Below are 23,002 nucleotides of genomic sequence, written 5' to 3'. Positions count from 1 at the left end.
GATGCTGTTGTTATAAGAAAGTAGAGAAGCCATAAAACAGTATCGATTTCCTGAATGACTAACAGAGGGTTGATGGATGGTACAAGCTCCGGCAATTGAACCTGAACGTAAATACTAATAACATTTTGCACGTACCTAGGAGAAGAAATCCACTACTGTACAACTACACTGTTCACGACAAACTGCTGGAACAGTATCGTAAAATATCTGGCACTAACTTCCCGGAGCGACCTCAACTGGAATGATCACATAAAGCAAATAGCAAGAAAAGCAAATGAGATTCATAGGATGAATGTTATGAAAATGTAACTCATCCACGAAAGAAGTGGCCTACAAAATACTTGCTCGACTGATTCTTGAGTATTGCGCAACAGTCTGAGACCCTTTCCAGGTCCATTAATAGAAGAAATAGAGAAGATCTAAGGAAGAGCGGTGCATTTCGTCACGGTACCGTTTTGTCAGCGCTAGAGCGTTCCCGAGATGCTCAACAAACTCCAGTTGCAAACGCTACAAGAGAGGCGTTGTACACACGGAAAGGTTTACTTCTGAAATTCTGGGAGAGTACGTTCCTGGAAGAGTCGGCCAATATATTATTTCCTCCGTATTATGAAATGACCACAATGAGACAATTCGAGAAATTAAAGCTAATACAGTAGTTTCTGTAAAATCGATTCGGAAACGTTGCAGGGCATGCGTCTCGACTCTGTCGTTGCTGACAGGAAGGAAGGCCAGCAAACAATGTCGGCCTCCCCTTCCGAACAAACGAATGAACTGGCCCAGGACCTTGGACGAAATTGGTCACTGTGTATCAGCCACCGTATCCCGTGCAGACTCTTAATAAAAGGCTGCACTGCATGAAACGACAACCGCACTCTCAATACATGTACGATTCCGGAGCTATTCAGAGAAAGTCTATGGTCAGTAACGCGGAAACAGCCACTAATGCAATATTAGTTGGAGTCATTTTGACCTACCGAGTATAGACTGGGACGTCTATGGATTCATTGCAGGGGGTAAAGACAGACACCCTTGCGAAGTACTTTTGAACACAGTTTCCGAAAAGTGTCTTGAGCAGCTAGCTCGACAGCCCGCAAGCAATGGAAATATTTTAGACCTCGTAGCTACAAACAGGCGTTCAGTATAGAGACAGGGATTAGTGACCGTGATGTCACCACAGCGACTATGGTTACTAAAGTTAATAAATCAGTCAAGAAGCAGTTGTTAGCATCTTGCTTAGACAGTGAACTGAAATCATTTAGTTGCGGTACAGTGGACGTAGAGGTTAGTAAATCGTGCTCTGGAGGAGTATCTGCCGTTTTAAGTGGATTATGAAAGGAAAAGACCCACTGTAGTTTAACAACGAAATTCGGAAAATGCTGAGGAGGCAAGGGTTGTTGCACTCCCGATTCAAAAGACAACACGGTCATGACGACACGATAAAGTTAGTAGAAATTCGTGCGTCTGTAAAAACATCAATTACAAAGCATACAACTATCAAAAGCTTTTGCCCAGAACCCGAGAAAATTCTGGTCCTACGTAAAATTGCTTAGCGGTCTAATGCTACAGTCACTTGTTGGCAGTCCAGTGACGCAGGAGAAGATAACAAAAACAAAGCCGAAGTTCCAAATTTCGCATTTAAGAAACCATTCATACAGGATAATCGTACATACATACCATCGTTCGACCATCTGACATGCTCCGGTATGGAGAACAGAGAAATAAGAATCTCTAGCGTAGGAAACAACAAAAAGAGTTGAAAGCAAATAATTCGTCAGGTCCAGATGGAATCACAATTCGGTTTTACAAAGAGTACCATACCCTACAGCACTGGCCCCTTACTTATCCTGTGTCTGTCACAAATCTCTCATCCAGCACAAAGTCCCAAGTGACTGGAATAAATCGCAGGTCACTCCTGTGTATAAGAAAGGTAAAAGAATAGACCCGTCAAACTACACATCAGTATCCTTACAGCAGTTTGGTTCAGACTTCAGGAACATGTTCTCAGTTCGGATCTAATAAAGTTTCTTGAGACGTAGATGCTTCTGTCCATGAACCAGCACGGTTTTAGAAAGCATTGCTTATGTGAAACTCAGCTTGCCTTTTCTCGCAAGATATCCTACGAACTCTGGATGAAGGGCAATAGACAGATTCCATATTATTAGACTTTTGAAAGGCACTTGATACGGTGACCCACTGTGGACGGTTAAAAAAGACACGAGCATACGGAATAAGTTCCCAGACGTGTGAGTGGCTTGAAGACGTCTTAAGCAACAGAGCCTAAAACATTGTCCTCTATGGCGAGTGTTCATCACAGGCAAGGGTACCGTAAGGCATGCCCCATGGTAGTGTGATGGGACCACTGCTATGTTCTACACATGTACATGACCTAGCGGACAGGGTGAGCAGCAATCTGCGGCTGTTCACTAATGATCCTGTGGTGTAGGGGAAGGTGTCGTCGTTGACTGACTGTAGGAGGATACAAAATGACTTAGCCAAAATTTGTAGTTGGTGGTTTACCTACAATTATTCTCCTAACGCGCCATTCGCAGATTGAACAGGGAAGTGGGGATCAGTTAGTGCTATCAGAAGTACCCTCCGCCACACACCACTAGCAACGAATTTCGCAATTCCTCTTGTGGTTTTGTTCCTGCATATGGTAGAAAATTTTGTGTTCTAGAAATATTTTGAGTGATTTGTATCACTACAATGTGTATCGGTTAGGAAACTGACAAGCATTTGAAACATCATCGTCGAAAACCGTTATCTGCCACGTGGTACATTTAACTATGTTGTGAAGACAGACAGTATTGAAATGCCACGAAATAATAGACTTGGCAATGGAGTAGAATTTTAGAAGTCTGCCCTCACCAAGTAAAAGACGAGTAAAGCAGATCAATATGCAATCACCAGTGGGTGTGTCAACAAGCAGAGGCTGCTGTAATGCAGCCAAAAGACAGAGAAAATTGCTACACACCGTAAGAACTGGTTGACCATAACGTCATTACAGCAGAATGATGTTATAGGGACAGGAGGATGCTATCAGTGTGTGACATTATTATCAAAAATTCTTATAATTATGTAGGGTGTACTCATCCAACTGCTTTTTATCTGCTCCTACCACAAACATTGTGTTCCTTCATGACCACTGTAACTTGATTTTGACACCGAGAATGACCAAAACAAACATTATGTTTCAGAACCTTTATTCTACATCACGTCATAATTATTATGTTACTTTGACAAAACTCAAAAATATTGACATGCTGCCGGCCGTTGTGGCCGAGCGGATCTAGGCACTTCCGTCCGGAACTGCGCTGCTGCTACGGCCGCAGGTTTGAGTCCTACCTCGGGCATGGATGTGTGTGATGTCCTTAAGTTAGTTAGGTTTAAGCAGTTCTACGTCTAACAGACTGATGACCTCAGATGTTAAGTCCCATAGTGTTCAGAGCCATTTGAACCATTTGAACAGACATGCTTACAACACTGACGTACATCTTACTTAAGCAGTTACATGCTTCTTGCACAACATCTCATAAGACGCTGCCGACCAATGCCAACATGGCTGCCCCTTTATATATAAACCCGAACATTCCTTGGTATTGTTATAAAGAGCTTTTTTAATAAAATTACAATTAAAACTGTTGTCTTAAAACTAATGACATATTTCTTCAGTTGCACAGGCTCTTATAGAGCAAATACATATATCAGTGTTCAAGCATTTAACATTTTGTGAGTGTGTAAATACTCAAAATATGAAATATTAACAATACTTTTGCTATTTTTATAAAATGCAAAAGATACATGCTTCGGAAAATGTTCCTATCAATGTATACGTTTCCAAGTCACCCACTGAATGTGGCAAAATAGGTCGTTTATTTACTATTGACAAAACACCTAAAGAACTGCCTATGTTTACACACCACTTATAACATTTTCGCTAATTACATTTTAATTTTCTACTCAATTTTGATTATCTCAGTTGGTTTTTCGTTTAATTTAGACACTGTTTTAACACAAACCCATCTCAGTTTCAAAGAAATGACTTTGACCATTGTACTCAATCATTTGTTCCAGATTTCACCTAATTAGGTTGATCCTAAATATTCCTACCAATTACAGGATTTATATACTTCAATACAATAATAATTTAGTAACTAGTTTCATTGTAACAATTTATAAGTATAGGTTTAACTACATCACTATCTTTTGTTTACATCAGTGATTCCTGTTTATTTGAAACTGGATTGAAAAATACGTGTTTTAAATGGGTTTCAGTGGATGGTTATGTCTCAACTAAAAGTTGAACAAAACCTTTTCTGGTAGATCCATGTAACAGTACTCATTTTACAATCAATTAGATGGATTATCAATTTACATATGATATAGATGGATTAGCAATTTACATATGATATGAGATCAGATTTCTCCTTAATCTCCAAACTGAAGTGTAACACACATCACAATGAAATTTAAACTATGTTTTCAATTAAATATGTAAGATTATCATAAATTATTTTGTATCAGTTTCAACTGGATCAGACAAAATATTGATTAATAGCACAAAGAAAGAACAAGTTAATTTGCAGGATTGACTGTATCTTGTATTTCAGCATGAATATGAGGTAAATATATTTCAAACAGAAAAAATATCTAATGGAAGTTTGCTGAATTGCTCTTGTTCCTCAATAATTATGGCAGCCATTAGAGCCTCCAGGTTCTCCTCAGTGCAATGGAGACACTGGCGTAAATAACTCTTTCTCCATATTGTCGATGCATTGTGGAACAAATCCATATTAGATTGTACATCGCAACCCCCTATTGTACGCAGGTGCACCAAGTTCTTATTAGTAATGCACAGCATTAGACCATAATATACCAAAGTGTTCAGTCTCCTCCATGTGTAATGAGGAGCACTGAACTGGAGCTCAATGTGGTTCTCTGCTCGTCGGAAGATCTTCATTGCAAAACCTGGAATTTGGTTCATATTCCACTCTTTATGACCATTATATTTCGTGTAGTTGATTATTTTCAACAGAATTGATAGCCAGCAAAATTCCAACTGATCATATTTAAGCATTTCCTGTCTTAAATCTCATTTTGCAATTTTAACTTGTTCTTTGACAATATATCACTAAAACAATATTCTTATTAACTACATGAAGTAAAGCTGTAACTTTGAATTTCAAATTATATAACTAGTACAAAATTCTCAAGTGCTATTGCACTAGTCTTGTGCTCTTCACTAATATTCACATATATTACTGAATAATCACACTTCCACAGATTGCTATCCAAGGCTGACTAAAAGACAATTCTCCACTGAGTCCACTTGGACTACATGTACAAATATTGATTAAGACACAGTACACAGACTGTTTCAAGATTTTTGGTTTGCCACTTTGGGTTCCAACACACAACAAAACGAAACACAAGTGAGTAATATATAAATTATATCATAGATTATCTATACATGTGACATCTTTCAAACTATGGTTATACATTTATACATAATACATGTTTAAATCATCCTTATCAAAAATCACCAATACATCAAGTTGAAAACTGTATACTTGGTGTCACAGATTATCTATACATGTGACATCTTTGAAATTCAGTATATTTAATAATCCAGAAATGCTGACTTGTTTCCCAGATCGTCCTATACAATAAGCTTTAGTCACAAAGACAAGAACTGACACAGCAAATGAGAAGGGTCTCAGCACTAGAGACATATGGATGTGGACAGAGGGAAGGACAGCTTGGTACTCTGGTGAGAAGTAAGAAACGAAATTGAAGATTTGGAGTGTTGGAGCTGAAGAAGAAAAGATGACAGACCCCTAAGACAGGAAACCCCCATACCCTCCTACCCAGGACCCCCCACTGTTCAAGTACTTCTCTGTGGCACTGGAGGGGGAAGTGTGTTCAGCTTCCCTACAGAATGGACTTGCCAACCAAAAACTCCCTATTAACTGATTGACGAAGGGTAAACAATAGCATTCTGCTAGACAGAGGAATTGAAATATTTAACTTTATATTGATTATACAAGTATCAAATGCTAAATATAACCAGCTAACTTACAAGCAGTTCCTCTGATATCCAGTTCAGATCAAACATAATTAATACATAAACATGAAAATATAGAAATAAGGTACACAAATATCATATCAAGTCACTATAAGTTTCAGATCAATAAATAAACGAAGTGGAATGCCACTTTGGGCTGATCATTCAAGTGCAGAAAATGCTCTCATTTTGAGAAGAAGTTTCTCATGCATAATTAGGTAAGATAAACTTTTTTAAAAAAATAAATAGTGTGTTTACCACAAGAAACAACATCTGTTCATCAGAATTAGCAATATGTGTCACTGAGTTTCATAAACTTTAGTATAATGGCTATACACCTAAAGTCAGGTGTGAAAAGTGGCAAAGAAAAATTATATAACCATTTTTTTTTTTTTTTTTTTTTTTTTTTTTTTTATAAATTGCGACGAGTCAAACGATAATCTATAATATTTCAGCATAACATGGATTTGAGTCATCACCACGTCTCACCTTACTGAGTATGTTATGTTTTTGTTTCACTTATGAATATGTATTATTTCTGGCCAGTATTTTCTTTCAGGATGCAAGTCTACATCTACATCTACATTTATACTCCGCAAGCCACCCAACGGTGTGTGGCGGAGGGCACTTTAGGTGCCACTGTCATTACCTCCCTTTCCTGTTCCAGTCGCGTAAGGTTCGCGGGAAGAACAACTGTCTGAAAGCCTCTGTGCGCACTCTAATCTCTCTAATTTTACATTCGTGATCTCCTCGGGAGGTATAAGTAGGGGGAAGCAATATATTCGATACCTCATCCAGAAACGCACCCTCTCGAAACCTGGCGAGCAAGCTACACCGCGATGCAGAGCGCCTCTCTTGCAGAGTCTGCCACTTGAGTTTATTAAACATCTCTGTAACGCTATTACGGTTACCAAATAACCCTGTGACGAAACGCGCCACTCTTCTTTGGATCTTCTCTATCTCCTCCGTCAAACCGATCTGGTACGGATCCCACACTGATGAGCAATACTCAAGTATAGGTCGAACAAGTGTTTTGTAAGCCACCTCCTTTGTTGATGGACTACATTTTCTAAGCACTCTCCCAATGAATCTCAACCTGGTACCCGCCTTACCAACAATTAATTTTATATGATCATTCCACTTCAAATCGTTCCGCACGCATACTCCCAGATATTTTACAGAAGTAACTGCTACCAGTGTTTGTTCCGCTATCATATAATCATACAATAAAGGATCCTTCTTTCTATGTATTCGCAATACATTACATTTGTCTATGTTAAGGGACAGTTGCCACTCCCTGCACCAAGTGCCTATCCGCTGCAGATCTTCCTGCATTTCGCTACAATTTTCTAATGCTGCAACTTCTCTGTATACTACAGCATCATCCGCGAAAAGCTGCATGGAACTTCCGACACTATCTACTAGGTCATTTATATATATTGTGAAAAGCAATGGCCCCATAACATTCCCCTGTGGCACACCAGAGGTTACTTTAACGTCTGTAGACGTTTCTCCGTTGATAACAACATGCTGTGTTCTGTTTGCTAAAAACTCTTCAATCCAGCCACACAGCTGGTCTGATATTCCGTAGGCTCTTACTTTGTTTACCAGGCGACAGTGTGGAACTGTATCGAACGCCTTCCGGAAGTCAAGAAAAATAGCATCTACCTGGGAGCCTGTATCTAATATTTTCTGGGTCTCATGAACAAACAAAGCGAGTTGGGTCTCACACGATCGCTGTTTCCGGAATCCATGTTGATTCCTACATAGTAGATTCTGGGTTTCCAAAAACGACGTGATACTCGAGCAAAAAACATGTTCAAAAATTCTACAACAGATCGACGTCAGAGATATAGGTCTATAGTTTTGCGCATCTGCTCGACGACCCTTCTTGGAGACTGGGACTACCTGTGCTCTTTTCCAATCATTTGGAACCTTCCGTTCCTCTAGAGACTTGCGGTACATGGCTGTTAGAAGGGGGGCAAGTTCTTTCGCGTACTCTGTGTAGAATCGAATTGGTATCCCATCAGGTCCAGTGGACTTTCCTCTGTTGAGTGATTCCAGTTGCTTTTCTATTCATTGGACACTTATTTCGATGTCAGCCATTTTTTCGTTTGTGCGAGGATTCAGAGAAGGAACTGCAGTGCAGTCTGAGAGATACAAATCAAGTTACAGAATTCTGGTCCACGCATCACGTATGTTCTCCTTTCAATCGACAAGGCACATGTAAAGTATAAATCTAGTGACATATTTCTTGTAAGAAAATCAACTTCAAGTAATAGTGTATATAGTAGAGGTAAAATGGCTCTGAGCACTATGGGACTTAACTTCTGAGGTCATCAGTCCCCTAGAATGTAGAACTACTTGAACCTAACTAACCTAAGGACATCACATACATCCATGCCCAAGGCAGGATTCGAACCTGCGACCGTAGCGGACGCGCGGTTCCAGACTCTAGCGCCTAAAACTGCTCGGCCACCCCAGCTGGCAGTAGAGGTAAAAGGTACTTCAAGCAAAAGAGCGTGTAACTAAACAGCTGTAAGTTTGAGAATGCACAGACAATAAATAAGTATTGGAAATTATATTACATGTAACAGTAAATCTACAGTTGCCAAAGTTAAAATGAATCAAGTAAAACAGTTGATTACAGTGTGCATCATATTACTCAAAGGTGGTTGCCAAGCAACTTGTATGAGATATTCCTTAGTCAAAGAAATTAAACTTCATCAAAAAACAGAGTGCCCCAATATCATGTCCTAACCCACCTAAACATCCATTACATTCATATACGCATCATCATCATCATCAAACCAAAATTGCAAATATCAATGTATGATCTACTTGATTTGCAAATCTGCTAGCACAACAACATCATCATCTCTCATAGACTTATGGGATTTCTGATGTGTTGGTAAATGTGCCAACACCTTGTAGATAGAGGCGGCCGAAATGCACACTATGTAACGCAGACGGGCGTGAATTCTGGAACAGGATGAGTAGTGAATTCTAATAAGAAAAGTATGCAGCTCCTCGAATACTTATCTTTTATTCTTTGATGTGAAATACAAAATTCTTGATGAGACATTTCGTACGATAGCTATCAAACTATGTAAGGCTAATGGCGCCTTGCTAGGTCGTAGCCATGGACTTAGCTGAAGGCTATTCTAACAGTCTCTCGGCAAATGAGAGAAAGGCTTCGTCAGTGTAGTCACTAGCAAAGTCGTCGTACAACTGGGGCGAGTGCTATTCTGTATCTCGAGACCTGCCTTGTGGTGGCGCTCGGTCTGTGATCACACAGTGGCGACACGCGGGTCCGACATGTACTAAATGGACCGCGGCCGATTTAAGCTACCACCTGGCAAGTGTGGTGTCTGGTGGTGACACCACAATTTCAATAATTTCTACGGTAACATACATAGTTATCATTCACATATCTCCATAAGAAAAACATCTCTAATCATAATCCAACATCAGTTCATTTCAAAAATAAGTTTTCCTGTCTTACATTTCATAGTCATGGCTTACAAAATCAGTGTGAAAGCTTACCCCCACTTACCACAAAAATCTTTCCTACTCTGTTACATTTTATTGGTACACAGTGGTGTGGCGCCGATGAGGTTGACACCAGCATCAATATGCATTCATTTTTGGACTCTGAGCATTATCTTTGGACTCTGAGCATTGTCTTTGGGCTGTTCTGCCATGTTCAATTCCTTGTGAGCCTTGCATGTATTTAGGTGAATAAATGAACTACTGCTAAAAGGGTATTGTTTGGTATAACCAACCCGAACTATTCTCTCACTGGTGACCCCAAGTTGTAACGTCTTCCATTTTCGCTATTTTACTGTGTCCGTGACCTCCCCGTCGGTTATTTTCGCGTGTATTACATCGACACAGCATTCAAACAATGACTTTGACCCAGCGCCCAACACTGGATTTTGTGATCGACATGCAACCTGTTGTGGGCAATTTACACCCACCAGGACTGCAACACGATGCCTCTCACTTGGTGATTCCGCCGATTTCGCTGGACGTTTTCAAGCCTACAACAATAAGTGAGGTTAGAAGTGCGCATGACTCTGGCTATCAAACGCCTTTGTTCCCGCCACATGTGCCCTCCCTCATCGACTGTGCAGTTACCTCTTATGGATCTCAGTGCAGTGCGGAACCAATGCCGATTTCTGCAAATGCTTTGTCGGACAACCTACTACCGCCAGGACAATGATTTGCAACGCTGAAATCCATGCATTACTACGCAGATACCTGCCACGTGGCCAGAACTGCTTCGTCCACAGGTCAACCTCCTCAGCATCTGACCACACCCGCGCCTGCCTCTGTTCAGCATCATCACATGCCTTCCTACTTCGATACCTCGTCCTGCAACAGGAACAGTTACTTGTTATCTGTGCCTGACCCCCATCTCTGTCCCACTGCTATGCCTCAGTGTTTTGTGCCTCAACATTCACCTTATCCGCACACCGTTTTGAGTGGAGTGACTATGAACAGTGAACATTCACACATCCCATCCCATGTTTGAAATCATTTCCCACACTGTGCTTCTGGACATCCCGCACCTCCACAGCCTCCCTGCAACACAGGTGGCCCTGGCTCTGGTCATACGTCAAGCTTTCCATAGACTAACATGCGTTCTCAAACTTTGAACTTTTTCTCACCTGTCGCCCCCTCGCCGGCTCCAGTCGAGCTTCCACTACCATTCGCAGCACGTCTCGGTGCCTCATCCGCATTGATCTTCCACAACGCATCAATCTGAATCCACTTGCTACATGTTGAGCTTCCGCAACCACAGTCGACACATTACGGTTTCTCACCCGCGTCGGCCTTCTGCATCACGACGGATCGCGCTAAACCACAACGTGTCACCTTCACGCTACCACCCAAACAGCCATCATTGCCACATCCCCTGGAGGCACACTCTCCTGGAATACTACAGCAACAACTGCTCGATTCAGGCAGTGCCACGACGAACTCAACTCAACCTTCAAAGTTGTTTGCACGGCCTAACCAAGGAGAAAAACGGGACGAAAATGTCGTTGACAAGGAATCCAATTAAGCATAAGGAATAGTATCAGAGATGATATTGACAGGGTCATCTATGAAGAACCCAAAAACGCAAAAGGCATTGAAACCAAAAAGATTCTCCGCGTTACTATGGTCGACCACAAATATGGGAACTGTGCGAATGACAGATTTGTAAGATACCTCAGTATCAAATTGTCCCAAGAGAGAAATCTTCTGTTTATTGTAAGTCCATAATTGCCTAGTGACAGGGGACAGGATTGGAGAACCCAACTGAAGATACGTCTGAAAATTGATGATAATAGCAGCAGAACCAGTATCCACCTGCTTGCGAACATCTTGACCCAGTATTTGGACAGTGAGGAATAACTTCCCTGAAAGGGAAAAAGTACAATTGACAGACAGACAGACAGACAGAATCAGAATCCGCGTCATGTTCTTGAACATCATGTGTGCAGTCAGATTTGCAAATGGATGGCACATGACCTTTTTTTTTTTTTTTTTTTTTTTTGACACACTGCCCAACGTTGCGGACAATCTTCTTGTGAATGTTTCGTAAAACACCGTGGACATGAAGGAAATTGCCGTGGGTTTTGCTGTAGTTTCTTAGAGGTTTGTTTACAGTTAGGCCGAGGCTGCGCTTGGGAGCATACTGCAGCCACATCGGCCGGTGGGGACAGGCCACATGCTTTGTCAACATCGCATAGAGGTTTTATTTCCCCGACGTCGCCCCGTGACTCTGTTTGCACTCCAGCAGTGCGAGGAATTTCAAACAACTGAGCGATGGATAGAACTTCATTTAGAGTCAGATTTGCCAACTGAAGGGCACCTTGCCTAACTTCTCTGTCGGGCACCGATCGGATAATAGCATCTCGTACCATGGGATCGGCATAGGATTCTTTGTGAACTAAAGTAACAAGTTGACACTTTCTACTGAGGCCGTGAAGTTCAGCAGCCCAAGCACGACAGGATTGATTCGGTTGTTTTTGACAATGATAAAAGGCAACACAAGAGGCTACCACATGCATTTGCTTTTGAAAATAGATGGACAGAAGTGAGCACATTTCAGCAAAGGACATAGACGCAGGATCTTTCAAAGGAGCCAATTGCAACAACAACTGATACATTTGAGGTGAAATCCATGAAAGGAACAGAGACTTACATGTTTGTTTGTCTGCGACATGAAATGCCAAGAAGTGCTGTCGAAGACGTTCTTCGTAATCAGACCAGTCTTCCACCATCTCGTCGTAAGGAGGAAAAGGAGGTAGAGACAATGACGAGAGACGCCCCACATTTGATGCCGCAACGAAATCACAAATTGGAATTGTGAGAAGCGTTTGCTGTTCTATGAGACCTTGCAATAGTTGCTCTAAAGTAGCAATGGAAACATATGGGTCAACGATGGAAAAGAAAAATCCCATCCTCGTCGCCAATTGTTATAACTTCAAGTTGAACAAATATATTTCAAGGAAGACGCAATACATGAAAGTTACAGATCAAGTAAACAGAGTAAGACGTGTGTACACTTTAACAGTCAAATCATAACTGAGTCCGAGTTTAGCAGCCGCTGGCTGGCTGGCCGCTTAGGTGGCGCTGCTGCTGCATGGTTGGTAGACAGCGCTGCATGTAGAGAACACTTGTAACTGCGGAACTTTGAAAGATCGGTGAGTCACAACACTCAGCCTGGAGATTAAGGCATTATAACTTTTCACCAAAAACAATATTGAGAGGAATGCTTAGTGAGTGAACTGAAGACTTTCATTTTGTTGCTTTGAATTAGAACATCCAGTACTCCTACACTCTGAACCTTGTCTATTGAATTTAAATGTCACAAGAAGAGTAAAGCTCACACTTCATCAAATATGTCAGTTCTCAAGGCTTCGTGAATGTGGAAAATCATTAATGCCGGAACACACTTTCTTGAAATAAGGAACTCCTTTTCTGATGTTATTCATCTGATAGCGCTTGCCCCACACATGACACAAATATTTCAAGCTACCTTCACTACCTGGTCCCCACTATTAAACTCAGAATACTCAATATGTCCTACGTGTTAAACCTTCCTCTTACAACTCTGTTTTATAATACATATACAATGTTCATAAGATTAGAGTTGCAAAATCCAATTCATAACTGCAAGACATATACTAGAATTTCAAATAAGAAAATAACAATTGATAAATACAATCATAGTAGCCTACATATTTTGTGGAACTGCACAGTTCACTCAATTTATCATACATCTAATATGTTCACCAACATATAGGATGCAGATAATTGTCACATCTGCTTCAGGACTTGCAGGGAATCATGCACATATTTGGGGTAAGAAAGATTCAGCACACCTTTACTCAAAGAGCACAAAGAAAACAAAATGTGAAACATGCCAAATATTTTCAGATAGAAACACTGGAACTGACTTAAAATGTTCATTTCTGCCCGATGTTCTAATTTTATGTGCAAAGACTGCAGATGGTTTGGTCTAGTCAGAAAGTATATTGTATATTTTTAGTATATTTCATGCAATAAGTAACATTTTTTGTATTTGTCAATTCTATTTTATTTCATATTTCTGGGGCCCATGGGACCCCACAACATATTAGCACAGTTTCAAAATACAAGCACAGTTATGGGTTTATCTGCAAGTGCAAGGTTTTTTTGTTGCTTGGTTCACAGGATTATTCCACAAGGCTATAATGCAGAGTGGTTCAGCCTTAAGCATGTGGGCAGCAGCAGATGGAATCCGCGAAAAAAGTTTTAAACTGGGAGAGCTTCTGGGCTGTCATACCGACAGCAGTGAGGAGCTTGTTCAATTCCTCCGAGGGGTCGACCCTCACAAGCTTGTTGAAACATTCCCCAAAGTTGTTCCTGAAAAGGTACAGTAACACACAGAACTTCTTTGCAAATTTATGTTAAACTAACAATAAATTACAGTAACCCACTGGTGCAGTATGCACATACTTTCCACAGTAAAGAGGCAAAGCTTTGCTGTAAATGGAAGAACGAGTTGTCCCATATAGTAAACAATAAGTTGCAGTTTGTCAATCCACTTATTCCCTCTGGTCAACCTTTATAATAAGAAATTTCACTGACATATTTAGAAATAGGATACTACCCAGTATCTAGGTCCTCTGATGGGCAAGTGTTCAGGAAGATGTATTTTATATCTATATCATCATCTACACTCTGCAAACCACTGTGAGATGCATAGCAGAGGATACGTCCCATTGTACCAGTTATTAGGGTTTCTTCCTGGTCCATTCGTAGATGGAGCATGGGAAGAATGCTTGTTTGAATGTCTCTGTATGTGCTGTAATTATTCTAATCTTATCCTCACTATCCCTATGTAAGCAATATATAGGAAATTATAGTACTTTCCTAGAGTCATCATTTAAAGCAAGTTTTTGAAACTTTGTTAATAGACTTTCTCTTTAGGTCTATCTTCAAGAGTTTTCCAGTTCAGTTTACAACACTGACATGCTATGAAACACACTAATGTTACCCTCTGAGAGGATTTCAAAGTTTGACCATGCATGTGTCTTATGGAAAAGGTTATTGGACAATAATTTCAAATTTTGTGAAGTTGACAGTAAAACCAAATGAGGCCTTAACCTTGGGAGTTAACAGAAGTGGTAAAATTATAAGTGAATGAAAAAAAAGAATAGTCACCAGCCTAATTACCTAATTAGGCACATTAATTTGGAAATACATATTTGTGAAAATTGGTTATTAGTTATTAAGGTTACTTTTGTTGAGGTTTCCCTTTGAATAGCGAACAGGATACAAACTGACACAGTGCACTCTATACTGTGTGTAGCAGGAGTTACCAATAATGTACACACCAGTAAATTATGGGGAGCAAAATTGCACCAAGCTCATAACAATGATGGCCACAATCAATAGCATTACTTAATCAAAATACTGAAACATCACTGCATGAAGTGCAGAACTAATTTTGGACATGAGGGGCTTCTATCTTGACTGACATGAATAACACAAATAAAGATGAATAACATCTTAAATATGCTGTTTAAGCTCCTCTGCACATAGCAGTTTTCCTTAGTAACAGTAATAGTTCATTTTTTTCTTAATATGAGGACAATATGATGGGGACCCATAAACTGGTATAGTTTCACTAGCCAAGGTTCTATGATTATTGCAAAGTAAAAACTATCTCTAAAAGCTAATCATTCATGTAAATTACTTTGCAAAGTAATAAAATGCAACACTGGGCTTAATTAACTTCAAAAGGAACCATTCATGATGGGTGCCAAAACTACACATCTTTGAAAATGTGCATAATTCACTTCTAATAGTACTACTGCAAATCAGTTCATTAAAGATTTATATGTACTTGTACTTTAATACCTGCCAAGCAGGTATTCTTGGCAATAATGTTTACACAATCTTGCACTTTAGTCTTACAAAACTATATTTTATAATAAACTAAGGATACTTCAGCAAAAGCCTATCCAACTTCACCTTTATGGTTTTTAACCTTTAAATAATCAAGGTTATTACCTTCCTATCGACTGATCTTTAAATTTTTGTACTTAAACTTCATATCATAATAATTTCACTTGAAGTAATCCATAAATAAAGCATCCAAATTTTACTCTTACTTTAACTTTTTCTACTTCTTTTACTTTACACAAAAAAATCACTTTTAAACACATGAATGCCAGAATTGTTCATTTAAATCAGGATACTCAGTTTTAAGAACATTTAGGTGAGGACCCTGCATACATTCATGATCAGGATTGAAGTTATGGTTTCGAACACAAATTGACATTTTATGTGATTATTACTGTAACAACACACAAATTAACTGGTCCATGCCAATATACATTACATAACTGAATGTATGAAGTCTCTAACTGTACTCATGGCTCTTGATGTGTGAATGCTCTATAAAATCTCTTCTTGGCTTTGGATTTTCAACGTATTAGAGCCATTCCATTATTCCGTGAATACCAAATAATAGCCAGATCCACATCTGAGGTGAGTTCCATCTAATGCAGCTTCCAATTGCCTCTCTTAGCACCCCGAGGTGTACCATACTAAGGGTAGTCACACACTGCATGCCATTCACACAAAGGAGCCACTCAGCTTGACTGCCAAATCCATCTTTTACATCGTGCCATGCCACTTTTGTTGTGGAGGGACTTCCCTACAGTGTTTACATGGTACACATATAACTGCCCTAAGCATGAACCAGCTTTTAATAATCATACTTCTTTCATAAACATATTCATATTACAACAATTTAAAATTTCAACATATCCTTTTGCTTTTTTCATATATGCATTACAAAACTCTAATTTTCTTGACATACATCAAGGAGTTCAAACAACACAGAATGCCCGCTTCATAAATTGCAGATACACAGTTACTTAAAATAAACCTACTCCTAATCAATATAAGTGTTACAAGTGCCTTCAGTATCGTGACACTCTCTCATGGATTAAGAAAACCTTTGACCATTTGTGCTGCCCCTCTCAGTATATGTTCAGAATCCCATGTTAGTCCTATCTGACACGGGTCCCACACACTTGCACAATATTCTAGAACTGGTCACACAAGTGATTTGTAAGCATTCTCCTTTGTAGATCAATTGCACTTTCCCAGTAGTCTACCAGTAAATCAAAGTCTACCACCTACTTTACCCTCGGCTGAACCTATGTTATCATTCCATTTCATATCCCTACAAAGTGTTACAATTGGATATTTGTATGAGTTGGCCAATTCCAACAGTGACTCAATGATGTTATAGTCATAGAATATTACTATCTTGATTTTATGAAGCACACCATTGTACATTTACAAACATTTAAAGCAAGTTGCCAGTCTTTGAATGACTTTGAAATCATCTGACTGAAAATTCATGCAGCTTCTTTCAGATAGTACTTTGTTACAGACAACTGTATCATATGCAAAAACTCTGAGGTCATTATTAATATTGTCTGTAAGGTCATTAACATACAACAGCAATGGTCGCAAACACTTCCCTGGGGCACACCCATATTACTTTTAGATCTGATAGTAACTCTCCATCCAAGATCACATGCTGTGTCCTTCCTACCAAAAAGTCCTCAGTCCAGTCACAAATTTCTCTTGGGACCCCATATAATTGTATTTTTGACAATAAGCATAGGTGTGGTACTGAGTCAAATCCTTTTGGGAAATCAAGAAATACTGCATGTACCTGACTGCTTTGCTCCGCCTGATTTTATGTAGTCAGGAGAGAGCACCTGTAATTTCCTCTGAGGATATTATCACTATTTTTGGTGATACATCATGAGTATTGTATAAATTTTAATTTTGTGTGTGAGTGTGTGTGTGTGTGTGTGTGTGTGTGTGTGTGTGTGTGTGTGTGTGTGTGTGTGTGTGTGTGCGTGTGTATGTGTGTGTGTGTGTGTGTGTTTGTGTTTGGATCTCTCTCTAGGCTGTAAGGGTAAAGTTTCTAGTGTGTTTTCTGAGTAGTTAGCTCACCAAACCTCTTAATCCTTTTTAGTGGTCACCCACCTACATTTATGTGATGTATTGTTCTAGATTTTTGCAAGTGCATTTTAATATGATTTGTAACATCTGGCTTAACTTTGAATGATCAGGGATGTAATATCCTGTGTCTTTAATTGTAGCATTTCTTTTAGACTCATGTATCTCAAATCTTAGCTATAAGGTCCTGAGAATCACATACTTAGCTGTCCTGATATGTACACACCATAATCACTACCACTACTATAATTATGGTCTCACTCATTTGTATTTCCCAGTGCAGTGCAAGGTAAAACACTACACTATCACAGAAGAAATTGCTTTATTAGACTTTTATTGGATTTATTAACTATTAATTTCAAGGCCTTCACTTTTGGTAGTGACAGTTAATGATGTTAAAAACCTCACATTTTCATGTCAAAAGGCATTTTGGATAAGAAACCTCTAAATTGGCCAACAGTTACTTATGAGAAGAAGCACCAAGAGCATAAAAGGCAATCTCCTAGAAAATCTGAAAATATCTGTACTCAAACCAGTTCATAAGAAAGAAGGCATAACATCTCCAGTCCATGAAAGTAATCTATAATATAAAAAAACAACATAATACTGACTGCATGATCCAATAGTTTGAATCTAACAATATACTTACATCCTAACAACATGAGTTCAGGTCCAGCCTTTCTATATTCTAAACAATTGAGAACCTGGTAGCAAATGGACAAAACTACCATCAAAATAAAGAGGTGATAAAGTGCAACTCAGATGGGTCAAAAAAAAAAAAGAACACCACTAAAGAGTCAGAGAGAATGCTTTGTGTCTAATACAGCATTATTTGATCATTAGGCAAGAATCATTCATATTCCTGTATCAGGCTCCATGCCTGAAGTTCCTGGTGCTGGATGGGTGGATTGAGCAGTTTTCATCTGGCTCTTCCACAACAATATGATCCTTGTGGAAAGGGGCTGGGATTGGGAGTGGCATTTGGATGGCTATGAGACTCTGGAGGTTGGGTGGGTGATGGAACACCACTTTAGGAGGGGTGGGAAGTGTCTTGAGTAGGATATGGTTCAATTGTTCCAATCTGGGGTGGTACTGGTTGAGGAAGGGGACACTGCTTCATGGCTGGTTCTTGGGGGTGGTGGGAGGATTGGGAGTGTGGAGGGAAATGGCATGGGAGATCTGTTTGTAGACTTGGTCTGGGCATTAGTGCCTGTTGTGAAGGCCTTGGTAAGAGGCTCAGTGTACCAAACAGGGAAGTTCTTGTTACTGCAGATACACTGTCCCTGGGTGGCCAGGCTGTATGCGAGGGATTTTTTCGTGTGAAAGGGATGACAGCTGTCAAAATGCAGGTACTGTTGGTGGTTTAATGTGGACAGAAGTGTGGATGGAATCATCAGAGAGGAGGAGGTCAACATCTAGGAATCAGATGGCAGAGAATGTTTGAGGTTGTGAAGGAATGGAGATAGGATATTTTGGCCCTGAGTCCAGATCATGAAGATATCATCAATGAATTTGAACCAGACTAGGGTTATGGTGTTTTGGGTGGCTAGGAAGGTCTCCTCTAGAGGAACCATAAACAGATTGGCATATGAAGGTGTCATGAAGGTGCCCATGGTTGTGCAGTGGATTTGTTTATACACCTTCCCTTCAAAGGAGAAGTAGTTGTGGGTTAGAATACAGTTAGTAATGTGTATGAGGAATGAGATAGTGAGTTTGGTGTCTGAAGGATGTTGTGAAAGGCAGTGTTCATTGTTGATTAAACCATGGGCAGGAGGGATATTGGTGTATAGGGAGGTAGTTTCAATGGTGATGAATAGGGATCCAGGAGGTAAAGGTGTGAGGATGGTGGAGAGTCAGTGAAAGAAGTGACTGGTGTCTCTGGTGTGAGAGTCTAGATCACTGGCAATTGGATGGAGGTGTTGGTCAATGAGGGCTGAAATTCTTTCAGTGGGTGCACATAACCAGCTACAAAGGGGTGTTCAAGATTGTTGGGTTTGTGGATTTTGGGGAGCATGTAGAAGGTGGGTGTTCATATATGCATTATAAAACTCTAATTTTCTTGACATACATCAAGGAGTTCAAACAACACAGAATGCACGCTTCATAAAATGCAGTTACACAGTTACTTAAAATAAACCTACTCCTAATCAATATAAGTGTTACAAGTGCCTTCAGTATCGTGACACTCTCTCATGGATTAAGAAAACCTATGACCATTTATGCTGCTCCTCTCAGTATATGTTCAGAATCCCATGTTAGTCCTATCTGATACGGGTCCCACACACTTGCACAATATTCTAGAACTGGTCACACAAGTGATTTGTAAGCATTCTCCTTTGTAGATCAATTGCACTTTCCCAGTAGTCTACCAGTAAATCAAAGTCTACCACCTACTTTACCCTCGGCTGAACCTATGTTATCATTCCATTTCATATCCCTACAAAGTGTTACAATTGGATATTTGTATGAGTTGGCCAATTCCAACAGTGACTCAATGATGTTATAGTCATAGAATATTACTATCTTGATTTTATGAAGCACACCATTGTACATTTACAAACATTTAAAGCAAGTTGCCAGTCTTTGAATGACTTTGAAATCATCTGACTGAAAATTCATGCAGCTTCTTTCAGATAGTACTTTGTTACAGACAACTGTATCATATGCAAAAACTCTGAGGTCATTATTAATATTGTCTGTAAGGTCATTAACATACAACAGCAATGGTCGCAAACACTTCCCTGGGGCACACCCATATTACTTTTAGATCTGATAGTAACTCTCCATCCAAGATAACATGCTGTGTCCTTCCTACCAAAAAGACCTCAGTCCAGTCACAAATTTCTCTTGGGACCCCATATAATTGTATTTTTGACAATAAGCATAGGTGTGGTACTGAGTCAAATCCTTTTGGGAAATCAAGAAATACTGCATGTACCTGACTGCTTTGCTCCGCCTGATTTTATGTAGTCAGGAGAGAGCACCTGTAATTTCCTCTGAGGATATTATCACTATTTTTGGTGATACATCATGAGTATTGTATAAATTTTAATTTTGTGTGTGAGTGTGTGTGTGTGTGTGTGTGTGTGTGTGTGTGTGTGTGTGTGTGTGTGTGTGTGTGTGTGTGTGCGCGTGTGTATGTGTGTGTGTGTGTGTGTTTGTGTTTGGATCTCTCTCTAGGCTGTAAGGGTAAAGTTTCTAGTGTGTTTTTTGAGTAGTTAGCTCAGCAAACCTCTTAATCCTTTTAGTGGTCACCCACCTACATTTATGTGATGTATTGTTCTAGATTTTTGCAAGTGCATTTTAATATGATTTGTAACATCTGGCTTAACTTTGAATGATCAGGGATGTAATATCCTGTGTCTTTAATTGTAGCATTTCTTTTAGACTCACGTATCTCAAATCTTAGCTATAAGGTCCTGAGAATCACATACTTAGCTGTCCTGATATGTACACACCATAATCACTACCACTACTATAATTATGGTCTCACTCATTTGTATTTCCCAGTGCAGTGCAAGGTAAAACACTACACTATCACAGAAGAAATTGCTTTATTAGATTTTTATTGGATTTATTAACTATTAATTTCAAGGCCTTCACTTTTGGTAGAGACAGTTAATGATGTTAAAAACCTCACATTTTCATGTCAAAAGGCATTTTGGATAAGAAACCTCTAAATTGGCCAACAGTTACTTATGAGAAGAAGCACCAAGAGCATAAAAGGCAATCTCCCAGAAAATCTGAAAATATCTGTACTCAAACCAGTTCATAAGAAAGAAGGCATAACATCTCCAGTCCATGAAAGTAATCTATAATATAAAAAAACAACATAATACTGACTGCATGATCCAATAGTTTGAATCTAACAATATACTTACATCCTAACAACATGAGTTCAGGTCCAGCCTTTCTATATTCTAAACAATTGAGAACCTGGTAGCAAATAGACAAAACTACCATCAAAATAAAGAGGTGATAAAGTGCAACTCAGATGGGTCAAAAAAAAAAAGAACACCACTAAAGAGTCAGAGAGAATGCTTTGTGTCTAATACAGCATTATTTGATCATTAGGCAAGAATCATTCATATTCCTGTATCAGGCTCCATGCCTGAAGTTCCTGGTGCTGGATGGGTGGATTGAGCAGTTTTGCATCTGGCTCTTCCACAACAATATGATCCTTGTGGAAAGGGGCTGGGATTGGGAGTGGCATTTGGATGGCTATGAGACTCTGGAGGTTGGGTGGGTGATGGAACACCACTTTAGGAGGGGTGGGAAGTGTCTTGAGTAGGATATGGTTCAATTGTTCCAATCTGGGGTGGTACTGGTTGAGGAAGGGGACACTGCTTCATGGCTGGTTCTTGGGGGTGGTGGGAGGATTGGGAGTGTGGAGGGAAATGGCATGGGAGATCTGTTTGTAGACTTGGTCTGGGCATTAGTGCCTGTTGTGAAGGCCTTGGTAAGATGCTCAGTGTACCAAACAGGGAAGTTCTTGTTACTGCAGATACACTGTCCCTGGGTGGCCAGGCTGTATGCGAGGGATTTTTTCGTGTGAAAGGGATGACAGCTGTCAAAATGCAGGTACTGTTGGTGGTTTAATGTGGACAGAGGTGTGGATGGAATCATCAGAGAGGAGGAGGTCAACATCTAGGAATCAGATGGCAGAGAATGTTTGAGGATGTGAAGGAATGGAGATAGGATATTTTGGCCCTGAGTCCAGATCATGAAGATATCATCAATGAATTTGAACCAGACTAGGGTTATGGTGTTTTGGGTGGCTAGGAAGGTCTCCTCTAGAGGAACCATAAACAGATTGGCATATGAAGGTGTCATGAAGGTGCCCATGGTTGTGCAGTGGATTTGTTTATACACCTTCCCTTCAAAGGAGAAGTAGTTGTGGGTTAGAATACAGTTAGTAATGTGTATGAGGAATGAGATAGTGAGTTTGGTGTCTGAAGGATGTTGTGAAAGGCAGTGTTCATTGTTGATTAAACCATGGGCAGGAGGGATATTGGTGTATAGGGAGGTAGTGTCAATGGTGATGAATAGGGATCCAGGAGGTAAAGGTGTGAGGATGGTGGAGAGTCAGTGAAAGAAGTGACTGGCGTCTCTGGTGTGAGAGTCTAGATCACTGGCAATTGGATGGAGGTGTTGGTCAATGAGGGCTGAAATTCTTTCAGTGGGTGCACATAACCAGCTACAAAGGGGTGTTCGAGATTGTTGGGTCTGTGGATTTTGGGGAGCATGTAGAAGGTGGGTGTTCAGGGTGTCATAGGGTTGAGGAGGGAAATGGATTCAGGGGTGAGGTTCTGGGAAGTTCCCAAAGCTTTAAGCAGGGATTGGAGTTTGTAATGAACTTCTGGAATGGGATCACCCTAGCAGAGGTTTTAGGTGGAGAAGTCA

The 23,002-nt window shown here is 40.0% G+C and overlaps 1 protein-coding gene across 1 annotated transcript in view; it reads left to right on the top strand.

The window, feature by feature from the left end:
• Positions 1–23,002, top strand: part of LOC124596416 (esterase FE4-like) — a 388,758-nt gene that overhangs the window by 270,077 nt on the left and 95,679 nt on the right. Inside the window, exon 6 of the mRNA XM_047135545.1 lies at positions 13,778–13,977. Coding sequence (XP_046991501.1) covers positions 13,778–13,977 — 200 coding nt within the window. The remainder of the gene's footprint in view (positions 1–13,777; positions 13,978–23,002) is intronic.

Source organism: Schistocerca americana, chromosome 2 (assembly GCF_021461395.2).
Source record: "Schistocerca americana isolate TAMUIC-IGC-003095 chromosome 2, iqSchAmer2.1, whole genome shotgun sequence".
In the NCBI taxonomy this organism is placed as follows: domain Eukaryota; kingdom Metazoa; phylum Arthropoda; class Insecta; order Orthoptera; family Acrididae; genus Schistocerca; species Schistocerca americana.
The sequence above is the reverse complement of the archived record's forward strand: the minus strand, read 5'-3'. Positions and strand labels throughout refer to the sequence as shown.